The sequence below is a fragment of the Heterodontus francisci genome, chromosome 22 (genome assembly GCF_036365525.1).
Source record: "Heterodontus francisci isolate sHetFra1 chromosome 22, sHetFra1.hap1, whole genome shotgun sequence".
In the NCBI taxonomy this organism is placed as follows: Eukaryota; Metazoa; Chordata; class Chondrichthyes; order Heterodontiformes; family Heterodontidae; genus Heterodontus; species Heterodontus francisci.
This window is the reverse complement of record NC_090392.1, coordinates 62,972,062-62,990,248: the sequence shown is the minus strand read 5'-3', so window position 1 is coordinate 62,990,248 and position 18,187 is coordinate 62,972,062. Positions and strand designations below refer to the sequence as shown.

Here is an 18,187-nt window from a genome sequence, read left to right as displayed (position 1 = left end):
TCCAACAATTTATACTGCATATCTATACAAAGCTTGTCAGACATTGACTGGGCAACTATACATCATTTAGGCCTTTTGTAGCAACCAAATACTTTATACTATTTGCTTCCCTGAATAAAATTACAGTTCCAATAACTTCTTTATGATTACAAATGGCTCTCTCCTGGCATTGCTTACATTTTCTGGGGTATAATTGTCAAGTTCAAAGCTAAACTGACCGTCTCTTTAAGGCCAGTAATTAAGTATGGCCTGAGGCAACTGGAAATACTTGGAGCTGCTCGGATTGTTTTTATTCTTTCATGGGATGTGGGTATCACAGGCAAGGCCAACATTTGTTGTCCATCCCTAGTTGCCCTTGAAAAGGTGGAGATGAGCCGCTTTCTTGAACCGCTGCAATCCATCTGTGCTGTTAGGGAAGAGCATTCCAGGTTTTTGAATCAGCAACAGTGAAGAAACAGCAATATAATTCCAAGTCAAAAAAAAATATGGTGCTTATGCTAGTAAACAGTATAGCAAGTATAAACTGGGAGCAAGAATTCCAAGTTAAACCATGAAAGTAGAATGAGGGACATAGAACAGGAGTAGGCCATTTAGCCCCTTGACTCTATTCCAATTTGATCATGGTTGTATCTGTAATTTAAATCCATCTAACTGCCTTGGTTCCGTAACCCTTAATGCCCCTGCCAAACAAAAGTCTGTCATCTCAGTTTTGACATTTTCAATTGACCTAGCCTTGACAGCTTTTTGGGGGAAAAGAGTGTTCCAGATTTCTACTACCATTTGTATGAAGAAGTGCTTTCTAACATAACTCCTGAATGGCCTCCGTCTGATTTTAAGGTTATGCTCCCTTGTGCTGGACTCTCTCTCGTACCCTCCCCCACCCTCTCCCCAAGGAAATAATGCATAAACAGATCTTTAACACATTATGCTTTTTAGTTCCAGCTTACATTCTTTAGAGCCATCACAAGAGTACAAGATTCTGACAGTCAGGACTTACCGTAACTTCACATTCTGGCCGGTGTATGACTCGTAAGGCTTTTCTACATGTGTAAATTCAAAGTCAAATGTCTGAGATTGTGTTATCTCACCAGGTCGGGCCAGGTCTTTTACCAGAGATACAAACTCATGATGATTCCCTCGGTCATAGTACAACTCTGTTAAAAGAAAGCACAACATTGTCATATATCTTACAAGTGTTCAAACAAAAATCTTTTTTCTCCAAGCACTGTGCTTGTCTCTGACAGTCACTAATATTATGCTATGAAAATCTGAGATCAAGTTAGTAAGAGTTTTTCCAATTTCCTTCTTTTACATTACCCAGTCTGCTGAGATACAATTCAGCAGCATCGTCATGACTCTTAGCCTCAACAGAGGAGACATTCTTCAGTGAATCTGGTCAAAAAAATACTGGCAGGCTTTTGGGGTTTCACATTTATATAAAGTATTTTTTAAAAAAAACGATTTTTCCCAATTTGCTATCCCACTTCAAGTGCCACTACCAAATGATCCTGATAAACAGGCTGTGTGAAAAACTTCAGTTTGGGGAATCTCAAGTACCTTCAAAGCAGAGGTTCAAGCGCATAGCACGGGGAAAAACAAAACTGTATACAAATAATACTTTAATCCTGTGCAACATTTCTTATGGTTAACACAGTAAATCTGCTTTTCTCAAATTCAATTTTATTTCAAATCCTACCTCCTTCTTCAACCAGTGATTTTATCATTCAACAAATAAATACCTCTTACCAATATTCATTCCACAATGATGAAGATCTAGACCCCACAAATGTTCTGAATACTGCACTGAATTGCACAAAAACAGAGATCAGTTAAAATTGTACAAGCATTTCATATTGATTTGAATCTCAGAATCTCACTGTCTACACCTTGCTAAGTTTGCACTTTTATACCTTGAAAAAGCATTTGTTTTTCTTCGCCTACAGAAGAGTCACAAAATCATGCATTTTCAATCAGATCAGATGTCTCCCAGATGGTCACAATCCTGCAACTAACCTATTCACTGCAATTAAACTAGTGTCTCTAGCCAAGCTGTTCCTGTACAACTATAAAACTGGCATCTAACTTAAAAAAAGCGGAAAAGTGCCCAGGTACGTCCTGTCCACAAGAACAGGGCAAATCCAAATCCAGCCAGTTACCACCCCATCAAGAATACTCTCAATTAATCAGTCAAGTGATGGATGATATCTTTGACAATGCTATTTAACAGTAATTACATATCAATAGCATGCTAACTGATAGTCAGTTTGGATTCTGCCAGGACCATTAAGCTTCACACCTCATTACAGCCTCAGTCCAAACATGGACAAAACAGATGAACTCCTGAAGTGTTGTGAGAGTGACTGCTCTTGACATCATGACAGTATTTTGTCCAAATGTGGCACCACAGAGCTCAAGTAAAATTGAAGCCAATGGGAATCGGGATGGAAAACTCTGGCTGGAGTCATACCTAACACGAAGAAAGATGGTTGTGGTTGTTAGAGGCCAACCATCTCAGTCCTGCACATCACTGCAGGAGTTCCTCGGGGCAGTGTACTGGGCCCAACCATCTTCAGTTGCTTCAATGACTTTCCCTCCATCACAAGGTCAGAGGTGGGAATGTTTGCTGATAATTGCAGCGTTCAGTTCCATTTGCAATTCTTCAAATAACGAATTAGTCTGTGTCCACATGCAGCAAGACATGGACAACATTCAAGCTTGGACTGATAAGTGACAAATGACATTCGGTGCCAAACAATGACCATCTCCAACAAGGAAGAGTCTAAGCACCTCCCCTCGACATACAATGGCATTACCATCATCAAATTCTCCACATTACCATCCAGGCACATAAATACTGTGGCTACTAGAACAGGTTGGGCATTCTGCAATGAATGGCTCACCTCCTGATTCCCCAAAGCCTGTTCAGCACCTACAAGGCACAAGTCAGGAGTGTGATGGAATATATTTGCCTGATGAGTACAGCTCTAACACTCAAGCAGCTCACCACCACCCAGGAAAAAGCAGTCTGCTTGACTGTAAACCAATCCAACATCTTAAACACTCACTCTACCATCAGTGCACAATGATGGTAATGTATACCTACTACAACTTAAGCAGCACCTCCCAAACCTATGACCTCTACCACCTAAAAGGACAAGGGCAGCAGGTACATAGGAACACCACCAACATAAACTTTTTTTTTTTTTGGAGTGCATGGAGAATTTGTATAAGTGCTAGTTCCTTTTAAATTGAACATTGATAACTACCAAGTAATACACTATCATGGTTTGGAAATATACCAATGTTCCTCCATTGTCCCTGGGTACCTTCAGCACACAGATTGCAACAGTTCAAGGCAGCTCACCAGCACTTTCTGAAGGACAATTAAGGATGATCAACAAATGCTGGCCTTGCCAGTACTGCCCACATCCTGTGAATGATTAGAAGAAATTAAAATGAAAATCACATCTGTGTCACAGAGTTCAGTCCCAATGTTCAGAGTAAAATTTCCAATATGGTGAAGGGTCATGCAACAGGTTTTCCAACACTATTATTTCTTTGTTAGCCTTCCACCAACTTGAATCAATGTCAATGAGCCAATATTTTCATGCACTTGGCTTTAATAATATTTAGTATCAGGCAATAAATACATGTTTACATTACTGACATTTTTTTTAATGTAATACCCTCCCCGGTAATCAGTTACCACACAAATGATATGAAATTGTGCCAAGCAATATCTGTAAGAGTGTTACAGATCATATTTTTGTTAAATACACAAATACATTTCATATGAATCTATTCATAATATTGCAAAACTTCAACCTACTTGTGAAGTGTAGAAAGGAATAGAAATTTTTTTTTTACTGCAAATAAATTTCAGGGGAACAAAAAAAAAAATCAGCAATTTCAACAGTTTTGTTGGTCGATACTAATACAATTTTATCAATTTTATTTTTAAAATTGTCCCCTTTTCATCCTCATCCAAATTAAGCAGAGCTTATGATAGAGTTCTAAGCCCATGTTTTGGCCATCAACGAAAGGTTGCAAGAAGTTTACAATGAAGCAGATAGTTTTTTTCAGATTTTTAGGAAAGACTGCATCACAGAAACAATTCTGGAATGGTATCTCATTATTGAGCTTCAAGGTTTGAGTTCCAAGGTGTAAGTCTTGAGTTATGAGAAGCTCAGCTATCATTACATAATCAACACATTTTGCTGTTATTGTTGGTTAGTAAACCTGAGCAGAAACAAGGCACTTAACTGTTTACTGGTAGTGAAGATAATTTACAGTATTGCAGTATCCAGAAATAGGGCCAGTGTAGTTATCAACAGGGGAGGCAAAGGAAAGTACATCTTACTCTAGACAGAATAACTTTTACATATAAACAGGTGTACAGCATAAAATTCTCAATATAACACACTTTGGGAACCCAAATTGAAAATAAATCTGCTCCAACCAAATACAAGGACATGCTCAATACATAATTTGTTCATCAGTACTGAAGAATCTCTCAGATATACTTTGGTGTACTAGGCCCTCAAGTTGTACAGGTACCTAAATTATCACTTATGTAACAACCTCTGGTGCGATATCAGTACAGTCGCAAAGATTTTCTTCCCAAAGTTTATATTTGCAAAGTCTAAAATGAACACAATATTGTAATTTTAAATACACACATCATAACTTTTAAAACAGAACTGCTGCAGTAACTTAGGCAGTAGCAAGGTTACATTGGCAATGCAGTATTCTTTTTGATTGCTGGAATTATTAATGGCTCTTTCAGAAATAGAAGGCAACAGATCCAACTCACAACTATGCATGAATCTGCAAATACCATTAACCAGGAAAAAAGTATAACTGATTTGCAGCCAAATGGATTTAAACTTTCAACCAATTATCTGTTTCGTTGATGTAATATTGACTTTTTACAGATTAGGTGCTGAATGAGATGATACAGATAAAACCATATCTACATAATTAAAAAATGTTTTGCTACAAATGCCTTGATATTACAGTTTGCCCAACATTGAAGAGGGGAGCCAGCATCAACATTTTTCGCCCTTCACCACCCCGTCCTCCACGTGCAAACTAGTTCCTACCCAAGTGCAACTGTCCAAAATTTTAGAACAAGCTGCAGAATAAACATCTTCCCAGGCCTTTGTCAATGCTACTTTTGAAACAGCTACCAGGAGATAGAGGTGGGCTATTTTATGTTTCAATCGAGTTTAGAAACGGAGCAATAAAGCACAGAAGCTCTTCAAAATGCTGCAATATCAGGCTTCTTCAGTACTTACATGATGTAAAATAAACAAGTTTGTTTATAAGTAATTCATGAAGATTGAGGGAGCTAGGGCTTTTCTCATTGGAGCGAAGAAGGATGAAAGGTGACTTGATAGAGGGGTACAAGATGATGAGAGGCATAGATAGAGTGGATAGCCAGAGACTTTTTCCCAGGGTGGAAAGGGCCATCACCAGAGGGCATAATTTTAAGGTGATTGGAGGAAGGTTTCGGGGAGATGTCAGAGGTAGGTTCTTTACACAGAGAGTGGTGGGTGCATGGAATGCGCTGCCAACGGTGGTAGTAGAAGCAGATACATTAGGGACATTTAAGCGACTCTTGGATAGGTACATGGATGATAGTAGAATGAAGGGTAGGTAGTTAGTTTGATCTTAGAGTAGGTTAAAGGTTCGGCACAACATCGTGGGCCGAAGGGCCTGGACTGTGCTGTACTGTTCTATGTTCTTAGTTAATCAGTCAAGCCTTTAATACTATTGCGTTGTGTGGAACACTTGGCTTCAGTAAAGATTATAACTAACTATCACTGGGCTTTGTCCACCATGGTGTTATTGAACACAAGTACGGTACAAAGTGTACATGACGCACAGTGCAATATATTAACTCGAACTTTCAAATAACTAATGCAGAAGTTTGGTTAAATGGATTGCGTGAGATAATTGTTCCCTCAGGATTGAATGAAAATGTAACCACAAGTCCTGGAATCCATCACACTTTATACAATCACAACTTTGCGAGTGGAAGCCTGTGACCAGGGATGTACCGCAGGGATCGGTACTCGGACCCTTGCTGTTTGTAGTGTACATTAATGATTTAGAAGTGAATATAGGAGGTATGATCAGTCAGTTCGCAGATGACATGAAAATTGGTGTTGTAAATAGTGAGGTGAAAGTCTTAGATTACAGGACGACATAGATGGGCTGGTAAGATGGGCGGAGCAATGACAAATGGAATTTAATCCTGAGAAGTGTGAGGCGATGTATTTTGGGAGGACTAACAAGGCAAGGGAATATAGAATGGATGGTAGGACCCTAGGAAGTACAGACAGACAGTCAGAGGGACTTTGGTGTACTTGTCCATAGATCACTGAACGCAGCAGCACAGGTAGATAAGGTGGTTAGGAAGGCATATGGGATACTTGCCTTTATTATTTTTATATTTTTTATTTTAGAGATACAACACTGAAACAGGCCCTTTGGCCCACCGAGTCTGTGCCGACCAACAACCACCCATTTATACTAACCCTACAGTAATCCCATATTCCCTATCACCTCCCTACACTAGGGGCAATTTACAACAGCCAATTTACCCATCACCTGCAAGTCTTTTGGATGTGGGAGGAAACCGGAGCACCCGGCGAAAACCCACGCAGACACAGGGAGAACTTGCAAACTCCGCACAGGCAGTACCCAGAATCGAACCTGGGTCCCTGGAGATGTGAGGCTGCGGTGCTAACCACTGCGCCACCCATAGCTGAGGCACAGAATATAAGAGCAGGGAGGTTATGACGGAGATATATAAAATGCTAGTTAGGCCACAGCTGGAGTACTGTGTACAGTTCTGGGCACCACACTATAGGAAGGGTGTAATTGCACTGGAGAGGGTGCAGAGGAGATTCACCAGGATGTTGCCTGGGCTGGAGCATTTCAGCTATGGAGAGAGACTGAAAAGACTAGGGTTGTTTTCCTTAGAGCAGGGAAGGCTGAGGGGGGGACCTGAATGAGGTATGCAAAATTATGAGGGGCATTGATAGGATAGATAGGAAGAAACTTTTTCCCTTAGCGGAGGGGTTAATAACCAGGGGGCATAGATTTAAGGTAAGGCGCAGGAGGTTTAGAGGGGATTTGAGGAAACAAATTTTCACCCAGAGGGTGGTTGGAACTGGAACACGCTGCCTGAAGAGGTGGTAGAGGCAGGAACTCTCAACATTTAATAAGTATTTGGATGAGCATTTGAAATGCCAAACAATACAAGGCTACGGGCCAAGTGCTGGAAAATGGGATTAGAATAGTTAGGTGCTTGATGGCCAGCACAGACACGATGGGCCGAAGGGCCTGTTTCTGTGCTGTATAACTATGACTAACAACTTTTATTTTTCTATTTAGAATGATAGGTATGAGTTAATAGCAATAATATCCATTAGTGACTTTATTGTGGTCTTGGCATAAAAGGCTACAAGTCTGCTTTGTAAATTGTCTCAGTGCTTATTCAGCTTCATTGGCTTTTACAGTCTCATACAATTCCTTCATAATGTATATTAGTTTAGTTATAAAGTCCAACAGGTCATGTGCCTTCCAAGGCAGTCTAAAAAAAATCAAGTTTAAAAAAAAAGTACTTTTTTCCCCCCATAGAGAACCCTACAGTCTAAGCTGTTATGACATTCTATTAAATAGCAAAATGACATCAGCTGAATACATTTTAAAATTTGCAGTTAATTCAGGATCTAGAAAGTTGCAGAACTACTTTGTGAAGTGGTTCTGTAGTCAGGTCCCAAGTGTAGAATTTGCCTTGTTTACATTGCAGGACACGTTCTACAGCAACAGAGGAACAGAAAAACTGCATGTGCAGCTGCTTTAATGGTCCATGACTATGTACTTTGCTGTTCTTTCTTCAACAGACATAGGGCAGGTGTTTGTCTTTACAAGCCATTATATGTATACCAAAACTTCTGGAAGATGACTGAGCAAACCACCAGTACTGGTGAAGCAGACTAACTTCAAATACTTCAAGTTTATCACAACATAGGCCAATGCAGATGGCAGCATTCCAATAAAGCAAACAGATCAAGAATATTTCAGGTCAAATATGCTGAGTAGGAGTGCTTGTATTTTGCAGTTCTGATTTTGGAAAATCACTTCCATCTTCCTACTACCCCTCTCCTATTTACATTTCCACTTGACACCATCTTCTATCAAATGCAGGCTAGCAATAATTGACAGGACTCATTAAATAGTAGGTCTTTAATGCAGCGTCAACAAGATGTTAGTGCCTTTACATATTTTAATGCAGCCAGTGGTGAAAAATTGGCATATCCCTGCCCCACTGCTTACACTTTTGGTGCCAAAAAGTTATCCAATCGAACTTGAGCATGATTTATATTACTGATATTAGATCAATGCAGAGCTGTTATTTCTGGGTTAGTACACTGCCACGATAATGACTAACTGATACCAACTATAAAAAAGACAGGTGTTGTGACGACAGAACCTGTATGCTGCCAAGCGCCCAACAACCTACTTCTTATGTTGTTTAAAGAATCTTCCAATAACTCCACCACAGTCCACGATGGATAATTTTAACTTCTGTCTAAAGAGACAACACTACCCACGAGAGAATTACCTAGAATATTTTTGGTATTTTATGTAGACATTTGGATTGATAGTTCGTGTTGAGGCAATTCAGCTTTTCTGTTAAAAGCATGGGGCCTGCTTTAGTTGCTAGCAGCTCTAGTTCTACCAGAGACCATGTGTCATCCCAGTGTTTAAATCTATATATATCTTCCTGAATGAATCAGACGTGGAATTAACCACTCTGCAGGAATTAACCATGACAACAAAAAAGTAACTTAAGGACATTCACCAGGTCAGTGGTGAAATAAAAAAAAAAGGGAGAGTTCCCACAGAGTCACCTTTAGGTATTTCCTACAATACTTTCAAGTGATTCCTATTCCTCCATATGCTGTCCCTCAGTGACATCAACTGTAAGCATGGATGTAGCCCAGACATATACCGATGATACCCAACTTCATCTCTTCAGCACTGTGCTTGGTTCCACAATTGTTGGCTGCTGTCCAACTACCTGCCAGAAATTGCTGTGGCTTATCATTGGCAAAAATCAAAGCCATCTTGTTTTTCTCCCCCACCATTAACTCTGCAACATAACCATTAATCCTAGACAGACTTGGTGTCTATTTTCAGGGTCCTCTTAACTTTCAGTTAAACCACAAACCCCACATCCACATTATCATAAAGACCATCCTCCAAACATCACCTGTTTCCATAGCTACCTTACCTCACTACTACTCTTTGTGCAACTGTACTTGACTTTTAAAATCACCTGCTCTCGAACTTATTGAGTCCACCACCACCACCACCAGCCTCCCCCCTCCCCCCCCATAAGCTTCAACTCATACACAACTCTGCTGCTTGTACCCAATCCCACACAAATTCACTGCCCTTTCACTGGCTCCCCTTTCCTCAGAATTATTTAGAAACAATTATGGAGAAAAACTTCTGCCACTTGGAGAGGTTCAAGTTTATCAAGGATAGCCAGCCAGTCATGCTTGACTAATCTAACTGAATGAAGTAACAGAGAAGGTCGATGAAGGGAATGTGGTGGATGTTGTTTGTATGGTATTTAGAAAGTGTTTGATAAGGTACAACATAAAAGGCTGGTTAACAAAATTGAGGCTCATGGAATAGGAGGGTAAGTGTGCATTTGGATAAAAAACTGGCTTAAGGACAGAAAACAGCAAGTCATAGCAAATGGCTGTTTTACAGACTGGAAGATGGTAGACAGTGGTGTTCCCCAAGGGGCGGTGCTTTTTTTTGCTATATGCAAATGATTTGGATCTTGGAATAGAGTAGAATCTCTATTTGCCGATGACACTAAACTAGGTGTGGCAAACAGGCAGCATGATATGAACTGCCTGCAACACCACAGATAGGCTAGCAGAACAGGCAGAGAGGTGGCAGATGGAATTTAATACTGACAAGTGTGAGGTGATGCATTTTAGCAGAAAGAACATGGAGTTCTGAGGAGTCTGCAGGAACAGAGGGTCCTGGGGGTGCACATGGATCAATCTTTGAAGGTGGCAGGACATATTGAGAGAGTAGTAAATAAAGCACAAGATCTTGGGCTTCATAAATACAGGCAGAGTATAAAAGCAGGGAAGTTATGCTGAACCTTTATAAAGCTCTGGTTATGCCTCAACTGGAGTACTGCATCCAGTTCTGGTCACCACACTTTAGCAAGGATGTGAGGATCCTTCAGGTAGTGCAGAGGAGATTTACCAGAATGGTTCCAGGGATAGGGGATTTTAGTTACAAGGTTAGGCTGAAAAAGCTGGGTTTGTTCTCCTTCGAACAAAAGGAGATTGAGGGGAGATTTAACAGAAGTGTACAAGATTATAACAGGCTTAGGTAAGTTAGACAAGGAAAAACTGTTCCCATTAACAAATGGCTTGAGGACTAGGGGACATAGATTGAAGGTTCTGGGCAAGAAATGCAGAGGGAATATGAATAATTTTTTTTTTTTTTTTACACAGCAGGTGGTAATGACCTGGAACTCGCTGTCCACTATGGTGGTGGAAGCAGAGACAATGACTTCAAAAGGAAATTGGATGGCCACTTGAAGGAAATAAATTGCAGGGCTACGGGGATCGAGCAGGGGAGTGGAATTGACAGGATAGCTCTGTGGCGAGCCAGCATGGACTCTATGCACTGAATGACCACCTTCTGTGCCGTAAATGACTAGGACTCTAAGGCGGTCATTCAGTTCATCATGCCTATGCCTTTGGAAGAACTATCCAATTAGTTCCATTACCCTGCTCTATCCCCATTGCCCCTAAAATTTTTCCTTTTCAAATATAAATTCTCTTTGAAAAGTTACTATTGAATCTGCTTCCATAACGTTCAGGTAGTGCATTCCAGATTATAAGAACTCACAACATAAAAACAAATCGCATCTCCCCCTTTGCTCTTTTACTACTTATCGCAAATCAGTGTCCTCTGATTATCAACTCACCTACCAGTGGAAGGTTTCTCTCCACCTACCTTGTCAAAACTTCATAATTCGAACACCCCAAAACCTGCTGCACTTGAAACAGAACAATCCCAACTTCTCCAGTCTCTCCATATAACTGAAAGCCCTCAACCCGGTACCATTCCAGTAAATCATCATCCTACCCTTTAGAGGGTCTTAATGTCTTTCCTATAGTATGATGCCCAGAACTACAGCTGAAGGCTATGTGTGAATGCCTGCAATCAGGTTTCTACCCCTGTGACAGTACTGAAACAGTTCTTAACAGTCAGAAATGGCATCTGATGTTCTGTGACAAAGATAAAATATCCCTCCTTGCCCTCTCAACCTGTCTGCAGCCTTTGCCACGGTTGACCACACCATCCTCCTCCAATACCTCGAAGTTGTCCAGCTAGGTGCTACAGCATTTGACTGGCTCCGTTCTTAGCTATATAATCACAGCTAAAGAACTACCTGCAATGACTTCTAGTTCCGCACTGTTACCTCTAGCGACCCCCAAGGATTTATCCTTGGCCCTGTGCTGTTTATCTAAATGCTACCCACTTGGTATCATCTGAAAACGTCAGTTTCCACATGCATGCTGACGCCCAGCTTTAATTCTCTGCCACCTCCCTCAACCTTTCCACTGTCTCTAAATTGCAGATTGCTTGTCTGACATACAGCACTGGATGAGCAGAAATTTCCTCCAACTAAAATATTAGGAAGACAGAATCATACACAGAATCAGAATCGTTACAGTGCAGAAGGAGTCCATTCAACCCATCGTGACTGCACCGGCTCCCCAAATGAGCAATTCACTTGGTGCCATTCCCCCGCCTTCTCTCCGTAACCCTGCACATTCTTCCTTTTCATATAACAGTCTAATTCCCCTTTTGTATGCTTCAATTGAACCTGTCTCTGCCACACTCTCAGGCAGCGCATTCCAGACCTTAACCACTCGCTGCGTGAAAAAGATTTTCATGTCGCTTTTGCTTCTTTTATAAATTATTTTAAATCTGTGCTCTCTCGTTCTCTATCCTTTCATGAGTGGGAACAGTTTCCCCTTATGATTTTGAATACCTCTATCAAACCTCCTCTCAGCCATCTTTTCTCCAAGGAACAGAGCCCTAACTTCTCCAATCTACCTTTGTAACTGAAGTTCCTCATCACTGGAACCATTCTTGTGAATCTTTTCTGCGCTCTCTCCAATGCCTTCACATCTTTCCTAAAGTGTGGCACCCAGAACTGACAAGCTATTGTCCTCGGTCCCTGCTACAAACTCCATTCCCTAACCAGCACCATCCTTCTGCCTGGCAACTCTGAGGCTGAAACAGAATGTTTGTAAACTCAACGTCATATTGCACCTAATGAACAGCCAACGACACATCTGTGCCTTCCCCAAGACTGTTGTTACGAAAATGCTTCTATACTTTTTGTTAAGTAAATGCTTCTATACTTTTTGTTAAGTATATATTTTTGAGGATATAACTAAATTGCGAAGATGGATTCATTGGAAGGACACGGAGATGTTGTTTAAAAACAGCCTTGCTGGAAGTCATGTGCTTTAAGCAATAAACAGAAACTTTGGTGACTTGGGGAAGATGTTTACAGAGAAGTGACAGGTCAAGATTTATAGGGGTCAGGATGCTTGACTCGAGATATTGCTTTCGGCTTCGCTTTGGACAGTGTGTTGGGGTGTGAACTGCTTTGATGACAGTGGGAGAAAACCAGCCAAGGGAGAAGCCACCATCAACTCACCCTCTTCCATCTGAGAACTTCCTGAGAATCAAGTGCAAGAAACAGAAACTGATGCCGCATTCCTCCTGAAAAGCCTGCCAAACTGATCCTCGACGTCGCCGGAAAAGAACTGCTCTGGAAAGATCCCAGCGACAGCCATCTAATGTGCATTTGTGACACCAGACCAAAAAGGGACAACTTATATCTTTCTATATTTTTTTTTCTTCAAGAATTAGCAAGTATTTGGCCAAAATATTCTTTTTTTGTAACAGACCTCTGCAGAGAGAATTCTGTATTTTTTTCAGCGTATCTATGGGGAACTTAAAAAGGGAACTTTCATATTTCAATCTATGTTAATGCTTTGCTTTATTATTGGTTAAGTCTTGTTTTATAATAAACTAATTTTTTTTGTTCATTAAAGAAACCTGGTTCGTGTATTTTATTCTGGGATAAAGAGTAGAGTATCTGATTGACCATATCAGTAACTGGATAAACATTTTTTTTTTTAAATGTTGTGACCTATGGAGAAGTGGAACGAGAAAAAAGTGCACACCTTTCACCTTGGTCGTAACACGGTCTATTTTCACCTCTACATCATCACCCGACTCTGCCCCACCTCAGCTCATCTGCTGCTGAAACCCTCATTTGTGCCTTTGTTACCTTTAGAATTCAGTATTCCAATGCACTCCTGTCTGGCCTCCCACATTCTACCCTCGGCAAACATGAGGTCATCCAAAGCTCTGCTGCCCGTGTCCTAAGTCACACCAAGCTCCGTTCACTCATCAACTCTGTGCTCGCTGACTTGCACTGGCTCCTGGTTAAGCAACATCTCATTTTAAATTTTCTTATCCTATTTTCAAATCCTTCCATGGCCTTGCCCCTCCCTCTCATCTCCTCCAGCCACACAACCATCCAAGATACCTTTGCTCCTCTAATTCTGGCCTCTTGTGCACCCCCAGTTTAAATCGTTCCTTCATTGATGGCCGCACCTTCAGCTGCTATGGCACTAAGCCCTGCAATTCCTTCCCTGAATCTCTCCACCCCTCTTTTCCCCTTTAAGACACTAACTCTTTAACCAAGTTTTTCGACATCCCACCCAATACTTCCTTACATGGTTTGGTCCTTTATAAATACATTAATAAAGTGCCTTTAATGTGGAAAAGGATTTAAAGGTTCCACTACACATCAAGATCAACATCCTCATCTTTAGACACCTCCAGGCTGACTCCATCCACATCTTCAAATTGCTCTAGCAATAAATCCCTTCTGGGTAGCCTCCATTGCTCCATCTCTGACTTGAACATATTCTGCTTCCTACCCGTGGTAGCAAAACCTTCAGTCAAATCACCCTTTCTGAAACCCTTTCCTAAATCTCTCTCTTTTGCTAAATACCACACCTTCAAAAGCCTCCTTATAAAAATTACCTCTGGTTTGGTTAACTGACTTAATTTCCCTGCTACTTCTTGGGCTGAAATTGAAATGCCTTGGGACAAAGGTGCTGGCTCAAAAACAATGATGATCACAACTCAAAGTAAGGAATTCAGACGGTGCAACTAAACCTCTAGGTAGATACCAAATTCCAAATTTACAGCCATAAAAAAAGTGCACAATGTCTTTCTTTTGACACATGTGACACACAAACAAATGGACAAACAAAATGTAGAGGGGCCCAATTGGGAAGACCCGCCTCCTAACAGTTCAATGCGCTTTGCAAATGAAGCAACACGACGACATTACCAACTAGACTACAATCTTCAGTAATTCGGAAAAAAAACACTTTCAAATACCACAGCTCAAATTCCATAGCATCCCGCGTTCGGGCAGAAGGCCTCAGTAGCTACCTACCAATCTGCCCTATGAATTCGATTTTTATCCCTTGATGTTCCAGCCTTTTCCCGGGATTTTTCAGGGTGACATTCACTTTGCCGGAGACTGTCTCTCCATCGTAAAATAGGTAGTATTTATCCTTCTTCCCGTCTTCTGTCTTGTGCTCTACTCTTTTGCGAGTCTCAGCGTCATTCAACACAACGTCAATTTCTGCACTTTGCCCAAAACTGAAGAAGCTCATTTTTTTGTTGCTTTTATTAAAAAAAAATGCACGGTAGGTCTGAAGTCCCTATTTCTCCCAAATAAAAACACACAACTTGTCCCTATACGAACCCGGGCAGGTGGGCACGAGCTGTTTGAATCCTTTTCCTGTTTCTATGTCTCTGCAGTAACTTCGCCCTCGCCCTCACCACGCATGCGCCGACGTGGACATCACGCGACACCCTTAAAATTCGCATAATTTTCAACCCCCCAAAATTTGTACTTAACTTTTTTTTAAAACAAACCTAAATTTGGATTCAGAGTAAGAGAAACCATGTGTCCCGTTATTACATTTAATCCTTCCCAATCTCATCTTGGATCCAAGTAATTTTTTTTGCCCAAACTTAATATGGCGTCAGGAATCCCAATTAAAATGCGGATGCTGGAACTCTAAAACCATCCCAAATAAAATATTCTGCTTCACTGAGAATCAGACTAAGGCTAAAGCCAACAAATCACCTAAAGAAAGTGGACATGAGGTCAATTTGAATATTTGCAACTCCAACGGACAGATGGCCAATGGCCCAATGCGCACGCGTAATAACGGTCACACGCCGCGAAGGGGGAAATATAAAAACAATTAGGATTAAAATAGCAATTTAAAGCCTTCGTGGAACCGCTAAATGTAAATAGTGGGGGGGAAAAGTTATAATAATCCGATTTTTTTTCCTTTGCCTGTGGAGGTTGGGGGTTAGTGCGCAGGCGCAGCGCTCGGTTTCGGCGGGTGAGTTGGATTTGAAATGGCCGCAGCGCTGGTGGTGCCGAGATTGGAAGCGTTCAAGCTGCGCCACGTTAGTACAGGTAAGCGGGCTCGAGAAGGGTAAAGCACTCTTCCCACTGTAATATGGGGGATATAGCTAATAAATAAATGGCTTTAGTGCAAGGGATATTTAAGGTCGCAGAGACAGGACTGGTTGCAAGTGTCAACATTGCTGGATTTAACATAATGCAAGTTGTCCTGTTTTGAAGCCATTAAAATAATCTTTGTAGCCCATGTGAAGATTTGTTCAGCTAAATATGCCACCCATAGGTAGTTAACTGGAAATCCTCGTTATATGCAAACCACGGTGGTTCCTGGTGTGATTGACATCTATCTTCTTTGGCCTGCTTGTGTCGAGAGACAATGGGTAAGTGCCTGGAGGTGGTCAGTGGTTTGTGGAGCAGCGCCTGGAGTGGCTACAAAGGCCAATTCTAGAGAGACAGACTCTTCCACAGGTGCTGCAGATAAAATTGGTTGTCGGGGCTGTTACACAGTTGGCTCTCCCCTTGCGCTTCTGTCTTTTTTCCTGCCTTCTACTAAGTCTCTTCGACTCGCCACTCTTTAGTCCCGCCTTTATGGCTGTCCGCCAGCTCTGGCGATCACTGGCAACTGACTCCCACGACTTGTGATCAATGTCACAGGGCTTCATGTCGCATTTGCAGACGTCTTTAAAGTGGACGGCTGGTGGGTCTGATACCAGTGACGAGCTCGCTGTACAATGTATCCTTGGGGATCCTGCCATCTTCCATGCGGCTCACATGATCAAGCCATCTCAAGCGCCACTGGCTCAGTAGGGTGTATGAGCTGGGGATGTTGGCTGCCTCGAAGACTGCTGTGTTGGCGATGCGGTCCTGCCACCTGATACCAAGAATTCTCCGGAGGCAGTGAAGGTGGAATGAATTGAGACGTCGCTCTTGGCTGACTTACGTTGTACAGGTCTCGCTGCCGTAGAGCAAGGTACTGAGGACACAGGCTTGATACACTCGGACTTTTGTGTTCCGTGTCAGTGCGCCATTTTCCCACACTCTCTTGGCCAGTCTGGACATAGCAGCGGATGCCTTTCGCATGCGCTTGTTGATTTCTGCATCGAGAGACAGGTTACTGGTGATAGCTGAGCCTAGGTAGGTGAACTCTTAAACCACTTCCAAAGCGTGGTCGCCGATATTGATGGATGGAGCATTTCTGACGTCCTGTCCCGTGATGTTCGTTTTCTTGAGGCTGATGGTTAGGCCAAATTCGTTGCAGGCAGCCGCAATCCTGTCGCTGAGTCTCTGCAGACACTCTTCTGTGTGGGATGTTAACGCAGTGTCGTCAGCAAAGAGGAGTTCCCTGATGAGATCTTCGGTACTTTGGTCTTCGCTGTTAGACGGGCAAGGTTGAACAACCTGCCACCTGATCTTGTGTGGAGGAAAATTTCTTCTGAAGACTTGAATGCATGTGAGAGCAGCAGGGAGAAGAAGATCCCAAACAGTGTAGGTGCGAGAACACAGCCCTGTTTCACACTACTCGGTAGGAAAGGGATCTGATGAGTTGCTGCTATGCTGAATTGTGCCTTTCTTATTGTCATGGAATGAGGTGATGATACTTAGTAGCTTTGGTGGACATACGATCTTTGCTCATAGTCTGAAGAGACCACGTCTGCTGACTAGGTCAAAGGCTTTGGTGAGATCAATGAAAGCAATGTAGAGGACCATCTGTTGTTCGCGGCATTTCTTCTGTAGCTGGCAAAGGGAGAACAGCATTGCAATGGTGGATCTCTCTGCCCAAAAGCTACACTGTGCCTCAGGGTAGACATGCTCAGCCAGCTTCTGGAGCCTGCTTAAGACGACTCGAGCGAAGATGTTCCCCACTATGCTGAGCAGGGAGATTCCACTGTAGTTGTTGCAGTCACCACGGTCACCCTTGTTCTTACAGAGGGTGATGATATTGGCATCGCGCATGTCCTGTGGTACTGCTCCCTCATCCCAGCACAGGCAAAGCAGTTCGTGGAGTGCTGAAAGTATAGCAGGCTTGGCACACTTGATTATTTCAGGGGTAATGTTGTCCTTCCCAGGGGCTTTTCCACTGGCTAGAGATTCAATGGCATCACTGAGTTCTAATTTTGTTGGCTGTTCGTCCAGCTCATCCATTACTGGCAGAGACTGGGCTGCACTGAGGGTGGTATTGGTGACAACACTTTCCCTGGAGTACAGTTCTAGGTAGTGCTCCACCCAGCGAGGGTTTTCTTGTAGTTCAACAGTGCAATGCGCTTAGCGGCTATGACAGGTTCCAGCTCTTCAAAGTGAGATTGAAACCAATCTGCATTCTGCTTCACACGTTTTCCGTAGGTGGTCATTGCTGAGCCATAGCTGGTGTCTCTGATGTGGGCCCACTTGGTCTCTGCATCCCCTGTAGGAGTGTTTTGAAGGGCTTTTTCCAGTGAATTTAGAAACTTATGTAACAGCTGTGGATGAGAAATTCTGTTAGTGTTGATGCGTGGGTGGTCCTTCTGCTTGGAGTGATGCAGCTTCTTTGGTTTGATTCTAACCTTGCTGCACACCAGGGAGTGGCCGCTGTCGCAGTCC

General features: G+C 42.2%; 2 protein-coding genes across 3 annotated transcripts in view; one reads left to right on the top strand and one right to left on the bottom strand.

The window, feature by feature from the left end:
- Positions 1-15,348, bottom strand: part of LOC137381393 (vacuolar protein sorting-associated protein 26B-like) — a 34,833-nt gene extending 19,485 nt beyond the window's left edge. Inside the window, exons 1-2 of the mRNA XM_068053922.1 lie at positions 14,621-15,348; positions 998-1,154 (exon numbers count right to left, since the gene is read on the bottom strand). Of these exons, the coding sequence (XP_067910023.1) occupies positions 998-1,154; positions 14,621-14,843 (380 nt within the window). The 5' untranslated portion in view covers positions 14,844-15,348. The remainder of the gene's footprint in view (positions 1-997; positions 1,155-14,620) is intronic.
- Positions 15,349-15,574: 226 nt separating this feature from the next.
- The window catches only part of ncapd3 (non-SMC condensin II complex, subunit D3), a 78,756-nt gene continuing 76,143 nt past the window's right edge, over positions 15,575-18,187 (top strand). For both annotated transcript variants that reach the window (XM_068053919.1, XM_068053918.1), the window contains exon 1: positions 15,575-15,664. In XM_068053919.1, the coding sequence (XP_067910020.1) occupies positions 15,604-15,664 (61 nt within the window). In that variant the 5' untranslated portion in view covers positions 15,575-15,603. The remainder of the gene's footprint in view (positions 15,665-18,187) is intronic.